This window comes from Colletotrichum abscissum (assembly GCF_030869225.1).
Source record: "Colletotrichum abscissum strain IMI 504890 chromosome Unknown Scaffold_25.1, whole genome shotgun sequence".
NCBI lineage: Eukaryota > Fungi > Ascomycota > Sordariomycetes > Glomerellales > Glomerellaceae > Colletotrichum > Colletotrichum abscissum.
In genome coordinates, this window is record NW_026850154.1 from 162431 (window position 1) to 180162 (window position 17732).

The window sequence follows — 17732 nt, forward strand, 5'->3', positions numbered from 1 at the left end:
CCATTGCTCACACCACGCAACCACGCCTATCAGTACCTACCCTACACACATCTCTCACAAACCTCAGATACCAACCGTCTCTATTCGTAAGGTACAGACGATGTCCTCACACATCACACTCACACATGGACTTGCGCACACACGCAAAACGCACGTATCGTCAGTCTTGGAACAAGAAGAGAGGGTACATGACATGTCGAGAACCAGAGAACGCACCCTCCCCCCAAGTCAGGTCAAGTGAGATCCCAAGTGCGGAAGCTTGGTGAATTGAAACGAACGGTTTAGCTGGGACAACTGGGGGCCATTGACGCTGAAGCAGGAACGAACGGGGGTGCGAGGTAAGGTACAGAAGTACATGGGTACGAAGGTACAAGGAGACTTCCAAATGGAACACACTTCACGCTCAGCACTTTTGCAAGGCACTTGGATACTTGGGTACTTAGGTAGCGCATGGAGACAGACAGCCATCATGCTAAGGTAAGGTACCGCAGCACCCACCTAGAGGTCATGAGGTACTTTCTAGGTCGGGTCGGGCTGGTGTTGCCGCATGGAAAGAGCAACGACACATGAACCGATTATGGGTAGGTACGAGGGTGCGTGCGGCCTGCCCCCTTCCAGGTTTCCCTTGTTGTCTTGGAGCTCTCCACTCGCCCCTGCACTGCTGGTGTACCTTCCTCGCCCTTTTCTCTCTCTTTCTGCGTCGCCCCATGTCCTACTGCGTAAGGTACTCCCTCTCTTTCCCATCCTCTCCCTCTCCTACCTTACCTTGGCCGGCACCGGCTGTGACGATGTTCAGAATATCGAGGTACCTTGAAGTGTGCCTGCCACCGACTGCTCTAGCCGTACCTTGCCGATGCACGGTGTACACAGAACAGACAGTGCGAGGCCGATCTTGTCTCTTCGGCAAGTGGAAGGGGGCTCCAGTGCTCAGCTTCCCTGCCTCTGCTCCACACTGCTGGGCCTGCTCAACCTGGAGTCGGCGGCGATCGTCTCTGTGCTGCCGGTTGGGCCACCGCCGACCTCCAGGGGCTGTGACCATCTTACGAGCTCTACCTAACTATGCGTGAAGCAACCGTTTATCCTGCGCCTTCCATTTCCCATGCATCTCTTATGGATACCTTAGAGGAAGAGAGAAAGTGACGGCATCAACTTCCCCTGGACAGATTTGCAAGGCAACGCTAGACGCAGCGGCTTGCCAAGGTAATTGACTTGAATGGCAAGTGTCAGTGGCCAGAAAGAGACACTGCCTTGCTCCTGCCCCTGATGCCTCTCAACACATGTACATCGTGTGCCTTTTCCATACAACAGGAGAAGAAGTACCTATCACGACACCGCACCTTCTTCACTGTGAAGTACAGAGTAGAACACTCGTACGGATATGAAGCGACAACTCCATTCAACGTCCTGCTATGCTTTCATCCCATCCGATATGCCTCCTGTTCTGCTTCTTCTCAAGCTGTCTTCTGCCAAAGCCCTGCGGCTGACTTTTCGTACTGGGGTGCCATCGACAGTTTGCGGCTGACAGCTTGCCAACGCCGACGGAGCATCACAAGGCCACTGCCCTCGAGTCTCAACACCATCAACACAACTGACAAATGGGCCCCGACAATGCAGACAAACATCACGCTCGTTGTCAGACCAATCTGCACGCAATGCATCATCAATGGACGAAAAGGGGAATAGGGGACCATCTTTCATCACTCGAATCCGCTACCGCTGTCACCTCCGCTGCTCATCATCATCACCCTCAGCCCGCCGCCATGCAGACGCAAAGTAATACTGTACATGCATCCAACTCTCAAACTTCTTCGACCCCCTTCTTTTCTTCCATCCTTCCACACAGCTCAGGGGTGCCTCGCCAAATCGACAGGCCTTGCTGCGTACCTTACCTTACCGATACCTCCCGGATGCACACAGTATGCCTCCGGCTGCCTGGCAGCTGCCCTCGCCTAACACAGACCCCAGCAATGCTATTTGGCTTTTCTCTCGTTTTGCCTCGTCATCATCAAACAATCGGGTTATTTCTGCCATCATCTCCACCCCGGTAGTGGGTCGCTCCTCTCCCACTCAGGAGCGAGAATGGCACATCCAATTTACCTTTCGCAACCCCACATACAAAACCTACGATAGGGCGGACCAGGGGCTTGGGTGCTCGCATGTGTTTCCTTTGCCTCGAGAGTCGGGAGTCGAGAGTCAGGTCTTGCCTCCCCTCAAATCGCTTTTCCTCCGGTCCAGCACTCGGCCAAGCTGTGTGGCAACCTAGAGAACTCACTCTTGCGTTGCTTTCTTTCGAATTCGATCAATCACGTTGGGTCAATGATGAACGACAAAATGTCTTCGTCCTCTTAGCCAGACACGTATCAACCATTGTGTATTCGGCACCGCACGCGAATATGCTGCCCGCCTATCGATGACTACGTCCGCAAGCAAGCATCTACGGAGTGCTCCGTATGAGCCGCTACCCAGCAGCACTCAAAGCTCATCAGATAAGCTAGACTTGGCGGTGCTTTGACCCTGCGCCGGACGAATGTTCCAAAGCTTCCATTTGGTCACTGCCCTTCTCGATTGGGCAGTCACCGTTGGCGCTGGCCGAGCACCCTCGAGCGTACGCTGTCAATGAGGACAGACAGAGTGTGGTCAAAGCCACTCCATTTCGCAACGCCATTGCGCTGCAGTACAGATACAACAATACGGGTTCCAAGACTGACTATACAACTGCCCATCCACTACAAAGTACCTCGCGAGTCCAAATATCCACCCTTGCTCTCCAATGGCGAAAATTACAGATGGAACACTGATGGTTGACCGCACCTCTTCTCACCACTCATCTCCCACCACACTCATCAAGAGAACCCGCGACCTAGCCGCCTCAGATGCTGTCGCTTCCCTCTTGTTTGCGTTGACTTCCTCTTGGCGGCCGCTTCTACAAGTTCCATTAATTATGCCGGGCTGCAATGTTACGGCAACGAGGTGCAGAGTGCCATCCAATGAACGCTCGGACACCTCCAAATTTGCTACTACCCTCAGAGCACGTATCAAAGTCGCGAAACAAAGTTACGCTGGAGCTGTTTGAACGACCCCCTGCTTGTTATTTCTTGCCCATTCCTATCCGGCTCTTGTCACTGACGTTTAGCGCACAGCCAGGTTTTACGCCGTATGGATGCCTTAGCATGGCCAATCTCGATCCAAGGGCCCTGTAAAAGGTGCGAGGGTGCGACAGTACAAGGTGCAGGGACTCCCGGCTGCTCCGCCATACCAAAGATTCAAAGGGGCATGGTCGTGGAAGGGCTCCATTGCTTCTGGAAAAGATTGGCTGTTTGCCAAAAACTCTGTGGACAGCCGTGTCGATGTCGATGCAGAGGCCCGACAATCAGGCACAAGCGGCTCGAGGTTGACAAGATGGTTTGGCTGATGCCGTCACCGTTGTCATGTGCCCAAATTATTGGAACCGGGGTCTGCCCACGGCTCTTGGGATGACAAACAGATTGGCACATCGGAAGAGAGACAGAAGGACAACAGTTGAATAACTTGCAATGGGTTCTTTCTCAACGTCCTCGATGGTTGTCGTACCGCTTGCTACCCCTCAGTTTTCGTCTTTATTCTTAACTGAATATCTCGGAAACCTTTGGCGACTCTGTGCGTCTCTGGCCCTGTATCCGTATGTCTTTTTCAAAGTAACAAAGTGCTACATCGACTTTCTCGAGCTCCAAGGGCGAATATTTCTACACGCTAACGTTCGGTAGCGTAGGGAATAATTAAAACCCAGAGTCGAGTGACGCGACGGCCGTACGTCGAATAATTTCTCCTCGGATTGGTTACCCTTGACCGAAGCCCTGCATTGGCATCACCTAACACGGGCAAGCTCATAACAAATATGCATGGCTTGCGATGTCCTCATAGTTGTCACGCGTAAAGGTACAACAACGACGTCGACGACATCAAGACGCAGGTACCGTCTGTTTAGCGACGACCTTCATGTCCCAGGACTCTACCACTCTTAGGGCCGCCCTTTGCGCTAAGGACAAATGAACATCAGAGCTAGGGAGCAATGGCCAAAAAGGGGTGTTGCCAGCATCTCTGACCGAAACCCACAGGGATGTGAGCACAAACCTGGCGCAAAGTTGGGTGCGTGGGGAGGCCTAGTGGCCCTCGCATGCAGCCGGGAGATTGATGCTAGGCCTAGCGGGGAAGGTTTCCAGAATTCTTCTAGAAGGCATCGACGGCGTGTGAGCCGCCGTGGAATTACAGCTGCGTCAAAGGGATGGGCTGCGCCGCCGTCTCGCCGCTTCATCTGCGACGAGGGTGGGGTGCTCGATGTCAATCTATCCCTGGAAGGCCTCTTTCTTCTCTCCACTCCTTCTGGAATACTTCGAGAAGGTTGGATGAATACAGGCCCCCCCGGGTAATTGGCCAACGAGCACAAGATTACACGGACTTTCTGCTGCACAAGGCAAGGCCCCAGAGCCAGGCACCTTGTGTCGTATCAGCCTTGAACCGGGGGGCACTCGCGCGCGCGGACTGGGGGCCCGTCTCTCACTGGCCCATTGGCTTTACCGTTATTGGGATCCATGGCAAAGGGGCGTGTGTCAAGAACGGGCCTTGAGGCCTCAAACACGCCGTTGACAGCGCGCCGAGGGCTTTGGACGTATGTTTGTCGCCCTGGCCGCCCGTTCGAATGCTCGCATGGCTGCCTTGACTTACGAACGGGACAGCCGGCTGCAGAGTAGGGTTGGATGTTGAAGGACTGGACGATTTGCGATGCAGTCAGGCTCGCCGCATGACCAGCGTCAAGCATCAGGCGCCAGAGCACTCACGAAAAGACACCAGACTGGCAGATAGGACCTTGTCGACCACAGTCAAGGTGATGTCCTGCGGCTCTGTTCCCGAAAGCTCAGACTGATTGAAAGGCCCATTGACGGCCGGCCCTCTGCGGATTATTACACACAGTACCCGTACCCGCCTCGTCAGGGCTCAGCTCAGGCACGGGCGCATCACGGCATCTCCCAGACTCCCACGGCTGAAGCAACCCACGGCTTATTACAACCGTCATGCATGGTCCATGGGGTGGTCCAGGTGACAAGGTCTTTGGACTAGCGAGCCTCAGCGGAGATTGCCGCAGGCGACTTTGAACAACGATTGTCTGTGCGAGCCGTCCAACTACGGTTACAGACAGCCCAATCTGTCGAAGCTCACGAGCTTTTGGTGGCATTGACCCCTAGTCCCCCCAAACTCTTGACCGCAAAGAGGTAGGAGAGCTAGCGCACGACTGTGAGTAGATCAATCGACGTGGCACGGACGATTCAAGATTAAGAACAGGCGCAAAAGCAGATGAGCGAAGCGGTCAGCCAGAGGCAGGAGACTCTGCTGAGGTGTGCTGTCAAACGATTAGGTGACAAGGTACGGATATACAGAGTACCGTGCCTCGCCTCAGCTTAGTGCTCTGTAGTTTGGGTGAGGTGAGTTGGTTGCGGGCAGTCTGCAACCAAATTGGTGCATCGCGCCTCGTCCCAAACGGCAAACATGAGCTAAATCGTGTGTGTACGACTCAGTCTGCGAGGCGTGTCGGGACAATCTGTTTCAGAAGATATGCCCAGATTGGTCGCCATGCACTAGTGGTGACGAATACAGGTTGAGTGTATCTTGCATGTTTGCCAGCTGATGGAATTGGGACCCAGGTCGAGTCTTGGGCGGTAACGAGTTGGATCCGACTCCATGCTCTCTGTGCTTGCGCATCGGCATGCAGATTGCCGTTGCATCATCAGCAGCAACGCGGGCATCAACACAACCCCTGACCACTTTACAATACGGGGAGCTCAAGGACCGACGCTAAAGCGAGATGCCTCACTTCTAGCGCAAATAGCCGTCGCTAGACACATCGGCAGCGGCTGGCAAGGGATGGAAGATTGGCGTGCGCCAACCGCCTGAGCTTGGAGGCTTGAACAGCTTCCATGATTGTTCCATGCAGGATTCTTTTCTATTCATCCTTCCATGGAGGATCACTTACGATTGTGCTACGCGACCCCTGGGCTTACTACGGCCAAGTTTGTTCTCTAGTTCAACGGCGTTCCAGGTTCCTCGCCAGCAGCCAGCGATGCCTTTGGTAGCGGGAGAATTGTCTACTCTCAGGTAAGGGCGCTCATGTTTCCTTTGTATCTGTGTCTATACTGAACAATGGAGGATCCTCGACAGTCCAAGGCACTCAGGCAGCATGCAGTCCGCACACTGTAAAGCCATGACCGGACAGTGTGTCCGACTGTACGAACACGTCTAACGCTCTCGACCGCTGGGTGGACAGCTGCGGGGTGCTTGCTCCCGCAGTTGCTTGACCGTGTCCTGTTGCTGGCCTCCTTCGATACAGCGAGATTCAGCGGGATCTAGCTTCATGCCATGGGGCTATGGCCAGTGCCTGCCCCTTGCCTAGCAAGTTCTGTTCCATTTACACCTCGTCAGCTGCGGCCGGCAGGTGGTGCTTTTTACCCCGTGATGCGAAGTTGCGAACAGAGGGAGGCACTTGCAGGCCAAGCGCAAATGGCCTCTGCTCTTCCCTTTCCCTATACTCCGCAGATTGTACTGGTATCTGTGTCTGTATCCATATTGTCCTCTCACGGTCTCACCCCATTGACCAAACCCAAACAACTTCCCGTGCTCATGGATTCCTTGTCTGATACTTACCAGTCTTTTTAGCCTTGGCAGGCCTTGTCATGCTAGCAGCTTCGGTGAGGGCCGCGAAACCGAAGATCACGTCTATTTCCGTCCATTCTTTTTGTATCCGTACGCCTATTTCCTCAGGCGCCAAGAAGCAATAGGCATCGCGGTCGTCGACGACGGTTCAACGCATAAGTTCGCTCGAAGTAGCAAGACGGTTCTCGGACTCTGGAAATTGGCCCTTAACGATTCGACATCGAAGCCAGTGATGCGCGCCGACACCCTGCAATCGGGCCTCCCTCACTCACGGATATACGCGTGACACGGAACGACCTGACGTCCGTCACCACCCTTCAATGCAAGAGAAAAAAGATACCCGTCTTCTAGCTAGATGTCTCCCGTGCCGCACTGGGGACCGTCGGGCCTGGCACAGCAGACGAACACTGGGCCTGATCACCACCACGATCAGCGGATAACCCATCACATCTACCGTACCCAGATCAATGCCCCGCTGAGAACCGCCCCCAATCACCCAGGTATCCGTCTAGACTACGGAGTTCAGAGCGGTGTACTCCGTATCTTCAATTGATGCGGCAGAGACTTCAAGAAAGGCCAAGCCTCGGTCAGTCTGACGTCCACCCAGGGGAATGTATTGTGGCGGATACACATGTCAGCCAACTGGATGCGTCCCGCCAGCGAGCTAGTCAGGATAAAAAAATTTCAGACATTCACCACGAGGGTATAACCAATAGTTGCGCCCCAGGCCCTCAATCGCAGCCACTGCGAGCAGCAGTTTGAGTACCTAATCTCTCTCCATCAACGGACGCTCCGTCGAGATACTTTCGTCCATTTCCGCAGACAACCACCTTATTTTTTTATTTTTTATCTTTCGATCTGGGCATGAAACGCCCGTGCCGAATCGTGGCCTTTGGGAATCTCGACCACTGTCAGTCGCAACACCAACCCGTCCCTTCATTGGCACGACACGGGGAGGCGCTAGCTTCGCCTTGCGTTGCTTGCCTTGCCTGGCATCGACCAGGAGAGGGCGATGAGTTACAACGTCAGGTCAAGGCTCACTGGCTCAGGAGTCGGGGAGTGCCAGACAAGGCTCCGGCAGTTGAAGGGATGTGCATGTTAAATCTCGTTAGACCCACTCACACGAGGAGACTACGTCTGTTAGCTAAACTTAGCTGAGTGGGATGAACTGAATCCGAGATGACCGCCGGCCGGCTGTGTTACGCTGTCTTTGTGTGTTCCTTGAAGGGCACAGTTGCACTCGAGAGCTGTCAACCGCTCATGGCCAGGCCTTCATCAATGCTTGCTCCATGAGGGTTTGATGGCTATCGTCAAATTATAGAGTCGCAAAGTTCAACATTATGGCCCGCCCGTTGGCCGTTCTGATCCCCAGCAGCCACCACCATCAAGAACAACGGAGCCACCCCAGACAGAAGCGCACACTCCTCTTCGCTGGGGAGACGGTGATGCATGGACACTTTCCTCCCCGGGTACACAATGCCTCAACGATCAAAGTCCAGGATTCGTCAACCATAATGGGCAACCCTTGACATGCTTTTCTGCTGGACCACTCTGCGGCGGTACCGGCATTTCCGCTGTTCCACTATCATCCTGGCAGCAAGGCAAAAGGTCGACACACCAGAATTGTCCAAATCCACTGGTATTCAGCAGCTACATCCGTACCCGTACAGTTACAAAGCACTTTCATGAGGCCGCGGCAAAGGCCTGGCACCCCAGTAATGATCCCTTCGTACAAAGCCATCTTGCAGGTGGGAGGACAACTCGTCGCGGGCAAAACGCAAAGAAAAAGATACAGAGCAGAGATCGGCAGGCAACGCGTCCAACTTTTGCCGCTCGGGGATGGAAACGTCACACTGGCTGCACACACACACACACGCACACACGCACACACGCGTCTGATTCTTTTTCCTTTTCTTCCATTTGGCTTCTGGAAGGTATCGACGGCGCCGCCGCCGCCGCCACTACCTCCCATAGAAGTCGCCTGTTGACGAGTCCTGGCTGGACTGTAGGCTGTTGACCTCCACCTTGGGCAGCATTGGGCTCTCAACAACGGTCATCTCAACCTTCGTCTCTTCGTCCCGTCCAGGTGCCCGGGGGGCGAATTGATCGCTGAAGCATCTTCAAATTCTGAAACCACCATCAAAGGTTCATTCCGGCCGAATGGCGAGAACTGAGTCAAGAATCCTCAAACTTCACAGGTTGAGCCGCTTGCTCCACACCCTCATCGGGGCCGACGGCCGCTGGGAGATACCCACCTCCCTCTTCCAGCTCATGGTACGAATACAGTTTGCTCTCTGTCGTAAGCGTGGTGCAGCGGTCATCAGACTTGCCAGTATTCCTTGGATCAAAAGGCAAAAAAAGATAAAGAACAAAAAAATGATATTGAATCGATATGATTCCATGCCAGGATTGAGCTGCTGAATCCCTCCGGATTTTCAAATACGAGGCTATCATGCCTACACAGACAGCCTAGAATGCGACCCATCTGTGCTGTTCGGATGAAGAAAGCCTCAAAGGTCGAATATCAAGCTTTGCCTCGCTCCATCAGCCTTGCCTTTGACTTGCGAGCGAGCGTCGTAGCGTCTCTCATGGGCCTTGCGTAACGGTACGGGCTCCAGCGGGGAGATCCATGACGATGGCTCAGCTAGAAAGGCTGCCTGATCTGGCCTGACTCTGCGCGGTTTGGCCGCTCAACAGGGAACCTCGATCTTGCGGGAGCAATGCCGATCCCGGTCAGCCTGGGTCGCGTCCGTCCGGCTGGAATCATCGACATCCGACACCATGGTTCACCCGTAATTACCGAGTAATTCGATCAGTCGGATGAGCGAGTCTGGGGGCGCTCAAACCACCCGAAACCTGCAAGAAAACACACTCGATGCGCTTTGTGCCTACAGCCCTTCGACGTCGCCAGACGAAGGGCATGTTTGTGTTCGAGAATGAGGACCCGGCCGCAGGACTCGTTGTTCCGAGGCGCGTGCGGCAGAAACGTTGGCCCTTCCGCACCAGGCTGTGCCACCTTCATGCTTGGATCAGGTTCCAGGGTTTGGCTTGACGTTGCCGAGCGGCCGTGGGCATCTGCCAATTCTCCGAGGCCCGCTGTGACGGTCCAACGAAGGTTCCGGGCACATCCTCACCAAAGCACTGAGCTCAGTCAGGGCTGCATTTCGATATTCTTTTCCCGGTTTCCTCGTCGCTCAAGGAGTCGTTTGACGACGAATCAGCTTCCCGTGGTGCGGTTTCCCAGTCAGACCAGCAGGTGTTGCAAGTCACCCGCCAGACAAGTCCCCGATGTGGCTAGAAAAGGCGAGACATCTGCACTGGGGTCAACCGCAGCTCCGCCAATAAGCAAGACTTCGTGACCCCTAAAATGCCCCCTTGATGGGATAACGCGAACTGGCGCAGGCGGTTCAAGTGCATCATCAGTCCTTGGCCATGAAGGAGCATTCTCGTCTTTGAGTCGTGTCTCCAGGCCGGTCTCAACCGGACAAACGATAAGCTTGGGGATTTGCAACCACCCAGGGTTACATTCCGCGGTCGATCTCCACGACCGCAAAGACCATCAAGAGGCCTTGCGTTGTTCGTCATCTCCCTACGGATACTAGGCGGACCGCTCCGTAAAGCCAACCCGGAGCCGGTGCGTAGTGCCCAAGGACGGCCCAGAAACACACAGACCAATCGTGCCGAGTAAACGTGTTGCGGCCGGACAGGATTGACCACATCCGTATGAAAGGGGCACCTGTAACTCGTCAACTTGGCTTTGGAGAGGCTGCAAGTGACACTACATGCCTATCGATTGCTTTGGCCTGCCATTCTTGAGAATGGAGGCCTGATACGTTGCATCAAAACCACATGTGAGAAACCTACTGATAGATCCGCGGTGCATAGGGGACGGGAAATGAGGCGTTGAGACAGTCGAAGCTCGGTGAAGATGCGCTTTTTAATTAATACGATAACTCATCCCCCTTCTGAACGGGGAGAATCATGCGAGATAGCCAGTCATATCTGCGACATTGAGACCCACGAAACCCACCTCCCCGGTTATAAAGTCTCGAGAGATGAGTCCGACGTTTTTCATCCGGGGAGCGATGTGCACCTTTTGACCTACGTGGATGGCAGGCTAGGTTGACCGAGCTTATGGGCATGGCTGTCAAATGTGCGGGATGTCAGCCCGATTCGACAGTGTCTCGATCGATGAGCCGCGGGGTCGCGTCGGATTCGCCCTTTTGTCTTGACCGAGGAAAGGATATCGGCCGGCGGCCATCCATCCTACCCATTCTCCCAGCAGGCCAGCGAGCCAGCGCATATGCGAGAGTGTTTCTTGCGCCATTCGGATCCAAAACTCATTTTCGCCCCATCATGACCTCTTGTGAAGTGGAATCTCGCCATACTTATTTATCCGCTGCATAGGCAAACTGCAGGACCAATTAACCAGGTGCCGCGTCTTTGCCCTGAGAAACCAACATGCAGGCCCAGCAACATTGTAATGTTTGTGGGTGTCAGTGGGACAGCGCACAATGGCCAGCGTTTGTGACCCAACAATAGGAAAGCAGAAGTGCGGAACTTCGGTCGTGCTACCCGCCTCCGCATGATCTACGCCGCCGAGCTCTTTACCTTTTCTCTCCGACGACCCCCGAAACGGCCCCGGTCCTCACTCCTTTTTCGCGTTGACTGCGACCCCCGCGTTGCGGCGTCGGTGGCCACCACCACCGCCCCTTGTCCAACCACACACCTTTGGTCTTTTTCTCGTTTCTTTTGGAACGCCTTCGTTGTCTTGTCTTTTCCCCTGACTTGGGTTGATTCGGTCCCATCCAACCGGTCAAGGAACCAAAAAAAGGTGACGTTTCCGAGGAAGAGGGTGACGCCCTTGTCGCAGGATGGAGGAGGAATGAGACAAGAGGAGGGCCGCGCCGGACCTAGCGTGGCCCTGTCATTGAAATGTCAAGGCTGTCAAATGAGCCTGGCTAACTGGGTTTGCCCAAGCATGAACAGGAGAGACGTCTCATCGGGAAACGTACCCGTCCACGACCACGACGAGGCGTGGATTCCACATCTCACCGACGATCGACGGGCTGGAGAAAAGGTAGGTACCTTTGGGCGTTGCATTCTTGTTTGCCTGTCTGACTTTTCTGTTTGGGCTGTTCAGCTGCTCAAGCTGCTGAAACCCTTTTAACCTCTTTTCGCAGTCGGCGATCGAGTAACGTCAAGGCCAAGGTCAAGGGTAGGGGTTGCTTGGGATCACTTGGTGTAAGTCAGGGATTGGCACTTTGTCTTGAATCATCAGTGGTATTTCTACGTGCCTGCATCATTCTCCTTCTCCTCGTGGCTACCACCCAACCAGAGAGAGAGCGAGGGCCGAGTGGGATATGGCTTCAGGTGGGCAAACACCACCGCCTACCTCGCTCGGCGCGCTTGTGGATATATGTGTTTGCCAGAGGAGAGGCGTAAGGAGAGACTTCCCATGCCCACCCCTCCCCTTCCCATCCACTCAAATATCGCAGGTCTTATAATGAGGATGAGATGAGATGAAGGGGACAGGGGGTTCAGTGTGGGTTTAAGGGAAGGGAAGGTGCAGAAAAACGTGAATAACGGCATGCTCTTGATGACGAGTGATTCAGGAGTTCTTCTCTGGGGGTGGCAGAAACCTTGCGTCAGTCGAAGAGGGAGATTGTGTATAAAAGGCATCGACTGGGAGCTCCATCGTTTGAGCTTCTTCCCTTTTTTACGAACACTCATCAACTTCTACTCTACCCCCTACACAAAAGTCACACTGTTCCTGTCCATTGTCATTGCCATTACTTTCACACATTTCAACCACCCGTTTCCTCACCGACATTCGGAACCCACGTCATTCTCGTCGGGAAAGAACGGGAGAAACGTCAACCAAGACGGCAACCTGCAGTACCAAAGCCGACAACCCCCCTTTCAAATCTCCTGTCCACCTCAAGTCACAAGAAACAAGAAAGGAAAGAGAAACGGAAAAAACAACAACAACAATGGCACCCCAATCAAAAATGGTCAACATGCCCGCTCACGGCAGCGTGCTCGACATTGGCGGCGGAAGCATGTCCTCCGCCATCCTCGAGGACCTCCAGCGCGTCTTTGCCGTGGCCGCCAAGCACGAGAATACCGGTATTGGCGGCAGCGTCGAGGTCCCAACCATGCCCGACGAGCTGCTGTACAACGATGAAGGGCTGGCCATCTGGGCAGAAGTCATCTTCACCCCCGAGTTCTATCAGACCCGCGACGAGATGGTCTTGTTCGAGAAGAATAGCGAGGAGATGGCGACCGTTTACATTCCCAACGACGCTACCATGATTGACTTGGGAGCTGGGTAAGATTACTCCCTTCATTGTTTATATTTGACATGTTAGGGTAATGATTACCTGCTGATTGATTTTCTTTTCTTCATCTACAGTGACATGCGCAAGGTCAACTTCCTCCTAAAAGAACTTGCCAAGCACGGCCGCAACGCCACGTACCTCGCCCTCGACATCTCGAACCACTCCCTCACCTGCAACCTCGGGGCCCTTGCCCCTGAGCACGCGGCCGGCAGCGTCCGCATGGCAGGCCTTTGGGGTGACTTCAAGGCAGGCCTCGCCTTCTGTGACGACATTCCTTCTCCTAGAGTCTTCCTCTCTCTGGGCTCCGTCCTCTTCAACGACCCTTGGAAAAAGGCTGTCACCTCGCTCCGTGAGTGGGCTGCCCTCATGCGCCCAGACGACCTCATCCTCGCCGGCATGGACGGCCACGACGTCACCTCGACCAAGGTCTGGGCTGCTTACCACACCCACCCCGCCCTGTTCGAGAAATTCTTCCATAATGGATTCAAGCACGCCAATGTCCTCCTTGGTGAGGATGTCTTCAAGCCCGAGGACTGGGATATCTGTGGTGAAATCGAGGAGGATGAGAAGCGCCATCGCTTCTTCCTCAAGGCAAAGCGCGATGTTGTTGCCGAGAAAGAGGGCAAGACGCTGAAGCAGGGTCTCGAAATCGACTGGTTCGACGCTCACAAGCGCAACGAGGAGGACGTTCACAACATGTGCGCCGAGGCGGGCCTCGAAGTCGTCAAGTCGTGGGCTATTGAGGGTTCCGACATGCGACAGTACCTCATACGCACTGCTGCCATTGAGAACTCCATTGACGAGACGGATAGTGCCATCTACGTACGCGGGGAGTAAACCATTCTCGGTAGCTATACAGGTACACTGTATGTACATAGAGGTAGACGTGTGGTCCTGATTCTGATCTCTCATAGTGTGAGGATGGGGAATTCTTTCGGGGGCGGATGGACGACTCAAAACATGACGAGATGACGGAAGCGCACTCGATTCTTTAGAGGTACGATAGGTAACAAATGCTTGCATTAGAAAGCAAGAATTGCAAACAAAGAGTGCTCCAGAATGAATAGCATGAAGTATTCTGCGAAAATGCATCTCTCTTCCAAATGTTTGGTCATCAATGCCCCTATATTTCCTCTAGATCAAACACAAAGTTCCTTCGGTAGAAATAATGTGCGCCACGAGTGGCTCCCACCAGGAGTGTCGCTCTGAAATGAGGTCAGGAAGGTTGGAAGGAATATTGTCATCAACGTTGGCCGCTATCCAATGACGGATACGCAGAAGGGAGTTGAAAGCAGGGGGCACGCTCTGGGATATCTCTGGTTAGAATCTACACCAACTATAGGATTCTCATCACTTTACTTACCGAGCGACAACTGGTGCTGACGACCGATCGAAACCAGTTCAGGGCACAAAGACTATGTGCCTCTGTCGTGGCCACAATTCCTAGGAGGAAGACCGGGAAGAATGGAGATTGCGCAGTGAAGAAGGTTCCATAGGTTGGCATCATGTCAATGCATTTCACCAGCTGGTCAACCTCAGATACGACGTCTGGGTGAGAGCGAGGTAGTCTCTCGAGGCGGCAGCGAAGGTAGATGAGGGCCGCTAGACGCCATGCTTCGGCCGTGACTTCCGTCATAGATTCTGCGTCCATCACAAGGCCGAAATCGTTTCGCTTAATGCGATCTTCGATAGCGCGTTTGTCTGATGTATCTCGAGATTGATCCGATCGCGTTGTGGCCGAAGAGGACGGAGACTCGGCGGCGGGCTGTGTCCACTGATGCAATCTGCCCAAATCTTGGCGGACTATTTTGCTGCTCGATTTCATGTGAAAATCGTTGGTACTGGGGTCCTCCCACAACCATGCTGCCAATTTTGTAATCTGAGCAAAACGAGAAAGAAGTATCGGCGACATGCCGCATCCACCATGTATCCTGCGAGTCTCCGGCTCAGTGCCCTGGCACAGCCAAGAAAATTGCTCTCCTGTGTCTTTCGAATCAAGAGGAGCCATGGGAAGGGCTATGATGGCGGCCCTGGCGGCGATGATCATGTTGCCCATCTGCATGTCGGAAGGCTGAATGTTGGAGGGTACCCAGAAGCGATGACCCGGATCCGACTTATCCAGCAAACGACAAGCGAGGCGAGCACCTTCTAGCCAACGAGGAACCGCACTCGGCGGCCGACGTTGCTCTGGGGATACAACATCGATCATGTTTAGCAGCGTCACGGCGGCAATCAGGCTGTTTGACTCGTGTTCCGTGGGACTGGGATTCCGAGCCTCCTCTCTCAAAGCCATCGTCAAGAGTAGGACGGCTCGTTTATAGTGTGCATTGACTACCTGTCGAATGCTCTCTTCGGGTTGGTAATCGAGGACATATGTTCCAGCAAGCGCTAGCATCGCGTGCTTGACACAAGAGCTGTCCTTCATTATTCGGGGGATGTTGACGAGCCAGCAGTTGGTTTTGTGGAGGACACTCCGACCAGAACACCATGCCTTGACGTCTTGAGAATGTTAGCCATTCTCCATGTTGGCCAGATGTACCGAGACTCACAAAACTGGAAGAGATTTTTGTCACAATTGTCTTCAAGGCCTGCCTCGAATAAGAACGTTTGAGAACACAGTTCTGACAGGAGAGCCTGGGGATCAGACGGTTGTATCGCCGCCTGTCGACGCGGTAGGTTGGCTGCCCTCGACTTGCCGCTGTGGAACTTGATGTATCCATCAATAATAGTTCCGGCCTGAATGCGGGTTTTGCCCAGGACGAGACGATCCGCATCATCGGCGTTATCCTCGAAGGGATTCGTGAGGTCCAAATCCTCCGCCGAGTCGGCCTCTATAGTAGGGAGTCGCGGAGAGAAAATCACATCTGGCGGCGGGTGAGGAGAAACTGGTGGGCCATACGGTGCCCCATGTCTGGTCGATGTCGTCGACGGATCAGGGATTGCTAGTTTGTTGTTAGTCAAGGATTCGTCGGCAACGGTTCCTAAGACCTCGTGCTATCATCATCTATTCCTTCTTCTTCCATCCCTTCTCGTGTCTACCAGGAATCGCACTATACTGGATGGGAGCGGCACAGGCGGCTCAGGATAGGTAAAGAAATCCGTCCAGCTTACATGGCTTTGATCGTGCCAGGGGCTGGTCATCCTCAAGGGGTTTAGACAGTCGACGTCTTTGCCGGGGAGTGTTGGCTCCATGAGAGAACCATGGAAACTCGGAGTCTCCTACCGGGCTCCATATTTGGGAATCCTGGACATTGATGTTGGAGTTGTTGTCTCCAGGCGAGGGTGTAGAGGCAGGCGTCGATGAAGGTGTAGTTGTAGGGACAGAAGCGGAGGCTGTTGAATAGGAAAAGAGAGGAGGATCCTCGTCCATGGGCTGGCTTCTCTTCCGCGGCCTAGTAGCCATGACTGTCGCACCAAGCATGCCCTGGACGGGGAGGGACGGAAAGCAGCACGGAACACGGGATGCCCAAGGGCATGTACTTTGTCCGGATGGATACACGAGACCAGCGTGCCCAGGTCTGTCCACAGTCCAGAATGGAGGAGACGAGGTCGTGGGGGAGTGTGTGCACGGGTGCCGGGCGCGATAGTCTGATATTCAAAAGTGGATAGTGGTGGAGGGAGCGCTGCGAAGTCCCACGTCTGTGGTCCACGACAGGGCCAGGGGGGAGGTGAGGTCGATGTGGGACGCGACCGGGTATACCTTGGCTAAGAGCCTAAGGTAAGGGAACAGATGCGGAAAGTGGAGACAACGGGGCTGTTAACGTTAGCGCGAGCTCGGGGAGGAAGGAAGCGTGGACGTGGTGCAGGTCGGGTCGGATGAGGTGGGTCCTACCGGTAAGGAGGAAAGATGGGCCCAAAGGAGAGAACAGCACCAGCACGGTAACACCTGCCACCAGCACCTGAGCGACCGGCCGGCAGGAGCGGACGAGATTCTAGCAACGGCCAGCAGCAGGCCCTAGCAACGCGCTACTGTCAGGATGAACTCAGGATGCCTTCCCGCGCCCGCTAGCTGAGGAAAGAGGTGGAGACCAATGTTCGTGCACTTGCCTGCCACGAGATGAAGTAGGGGGGAAATGTGAACGTGAATGGAAGCGAATGAGAAAGAGCCAAGGTAGCTGTGGAAGGTAGAAGGAATGAAGTGGGGTGGCAGATGAGGCAACGCGACAATCTGCAAGTGACAAGAGACAAGAGACAAGAAACTTCCACAAAACTTGGTCGAGTGGACGGGAGATCGGGTGATGGAATGGGAGCTCGGATGGAAGTTTTCAGAGGCACAGAGCAAGCAAAGTTGTGAGTACACACGCCGCGCCGTGCGAGTGTCGCTCCAAGTGGTCGACTCCGCCGTGAAATCGTCCTGCGTGCAAGGTGCGTGCTGTCACCGGTACGGAGTACGGAGTACGGACTGAACGGAACCAAGGTGTTGGTGCTCTAATTTAGCTTGGTAGTTCTTGGTGATGGCTCCACTTGGACTGGAGGATGGTCAGAGCCAGAGTCAGTCGGACACGAGAAGTCTGCGTTGTCCTTTTTTTTTTCTTCTTGAACTTGGCCCGTTCTTTGTCCAACGAATCCGCCTACCAACTGAAATGCTGGCTGCTGGCTGCTATGATTTTGGAGGAAAAGGTAGATGGGTATCGAGAAAGTGCGGTATTTTGCTGAGACAAGACAATTTGGAATGCTGGCTAACGAGGCGGGTGCAATTTGGAAGATGTT

General features: G+C 54.2%; 9 protein-coding genes across 9 annotated transcripts; 6 read left to right on the plus strand and 3 right to left on the minus strand.

Annotated features, from left to right (window-relative positions):
- Positions 1–3938: 3938 nt before the first annotated feature.
- Positions 3939–4291, minus strand: CABS01_09994 (uncharacterized protein; the record flags this gene model as incomplete). Its single annotated transcript, XM_060543350.1, has 2 exons — positions 3939–4015; positions 4111–4291. 2 exons carry the CDS (start codon positions 4289–4291, stop codon positions 3939–3941), a joined length of 258 nt encoding a protein of 85 aa, XP_060399531.1.
- Positions 4292–4483: 192 nt separating this feature from the next.
- Positions 4484–4795, minus strand: CABS01_09995 (uncharacterized protein; the record flags this gene model as incomplete). Its single annotated transcript, XM_060543351.1, has 2 exons — positions 4484–4659; positions 4702–4795. The coding sequence occupies 2 exons, from the start codon at positions 4793–4795 to the stop codon at positions 4484–4486; spliced, it is 270 nt and encodes an 89-aa protein (XP_060399532.1).
- Positions 4796–6387: 1592 nt separating this feature from the next.
- CABS01_09996 (uncharacterized protein) lies at positions 6388–6684 on the plus strand (the record flags this gene model as incomplete). The annotated part of the gene is made up of 1 exon (XM_060543352.1): positions 6388–6684. The coding sequence occupies one exon, from the start codon at positions 6388–6390 to the stop codon at positions 6682–6684; it is 297 nt and encodes a 98-aa protein (XP_060399533.1).
- An 861-nt stretch (positions 6685–7545) lies between these two features.
- CABS01_09997 (uncharacterized protein) lies at positions 7546–7839 on the plus strand (the record flags this gene model as incomplete). The annotated part of the gene is made up of 1 exon (XM_060543353.1): positions 7546–7839. The coding sequence occupies one exon, from the start codon at positions 7546–7548 to the stop codon at positions 7837–7839; it is 294 nt and encodes a 97-aa protein (XP_060399534.1).
- Positions 7840–8021: 182 nt separating this feature from the next.
- CABS01_09998 (uncharacterized protein) lies at positions 8022–8210 on the plus strand (the record flags this gene model as incomplete). The annotated part of the gene is made up of 1 exon (XM_060543354.1): positions 8022–8210. One exon carries the CDS (start codon positions 8022–8024, stop codon positions 8208–8210), a length of 189 nt encoding a protein of 62 aa, XP_060399535.1.
- Positions 8211–9617: 1407 nt separating this feature from the next.
- Positions 9618–10040, plus strand: CABS01_09999 (uncharacterized protein; the record flags this gene model as incomplete). Its single annotated transcript, XM_060543355.1, has 1 exon — positions 9618–10040. One exon carries the CDS (start codon positions 9618–9620, stop codon positions 10038–10040), a length of 423 nt encoding a protein of 140 aa, XP_060399536.1.
- Positions 10041–12674: 2634 nt separating this feature from the next.
- CABS01_10000 (uncharacterized protein) lies at positions 12675–14017 on the plus strand (the record flags this gene model as incomplete). Its single annotated transcript, XM_060543356.1, has 3 exons — positions 12675–13012; positions 13097–13844; positions 13937–14017. The coding sequence occupies 3 exons, from the start codon at positions 12675–12677 to the stop codon at positions 14015–14017; spliced, it is 1167 nt and encodes a 388-aa protein (XP_060399537.1).
- Positions 14018–14156: 139 nt separating this feature from the next.
- CABS01_10001 (uncharacterized protein) lies at positions 14157–16542 on the minus strand (the record flags this gene model as incomplete). Its single annotated transcript, XM_060543357.1, has 4 exons — positions 14157–14327; positions 14386–15521; positions 15572–15964; positions 16134–16542. Coding segments are annotated over 4 exons (2109 nt in total), but the record flags the coding sequence as incomplete, so codon positions are not given.
- Positions 16485–16981, plus strand: CABS01_10002 (uncharacterized protein; the record flags this gene model as incomplete). The annotated part of the gene is made up of 2 exons (XM_060543358.1): positions 16485–16538; positions 16790–16981. 2 exons carry the CDS (start codon positions 16485–16487, stop codon positions 16979–16981), a joined length of 246 nt encoding a protein of 81 aa, XP_060399539.1.
- Between the last annotated feature and the right edge of the window lie 751 nt (positions 16982–17732).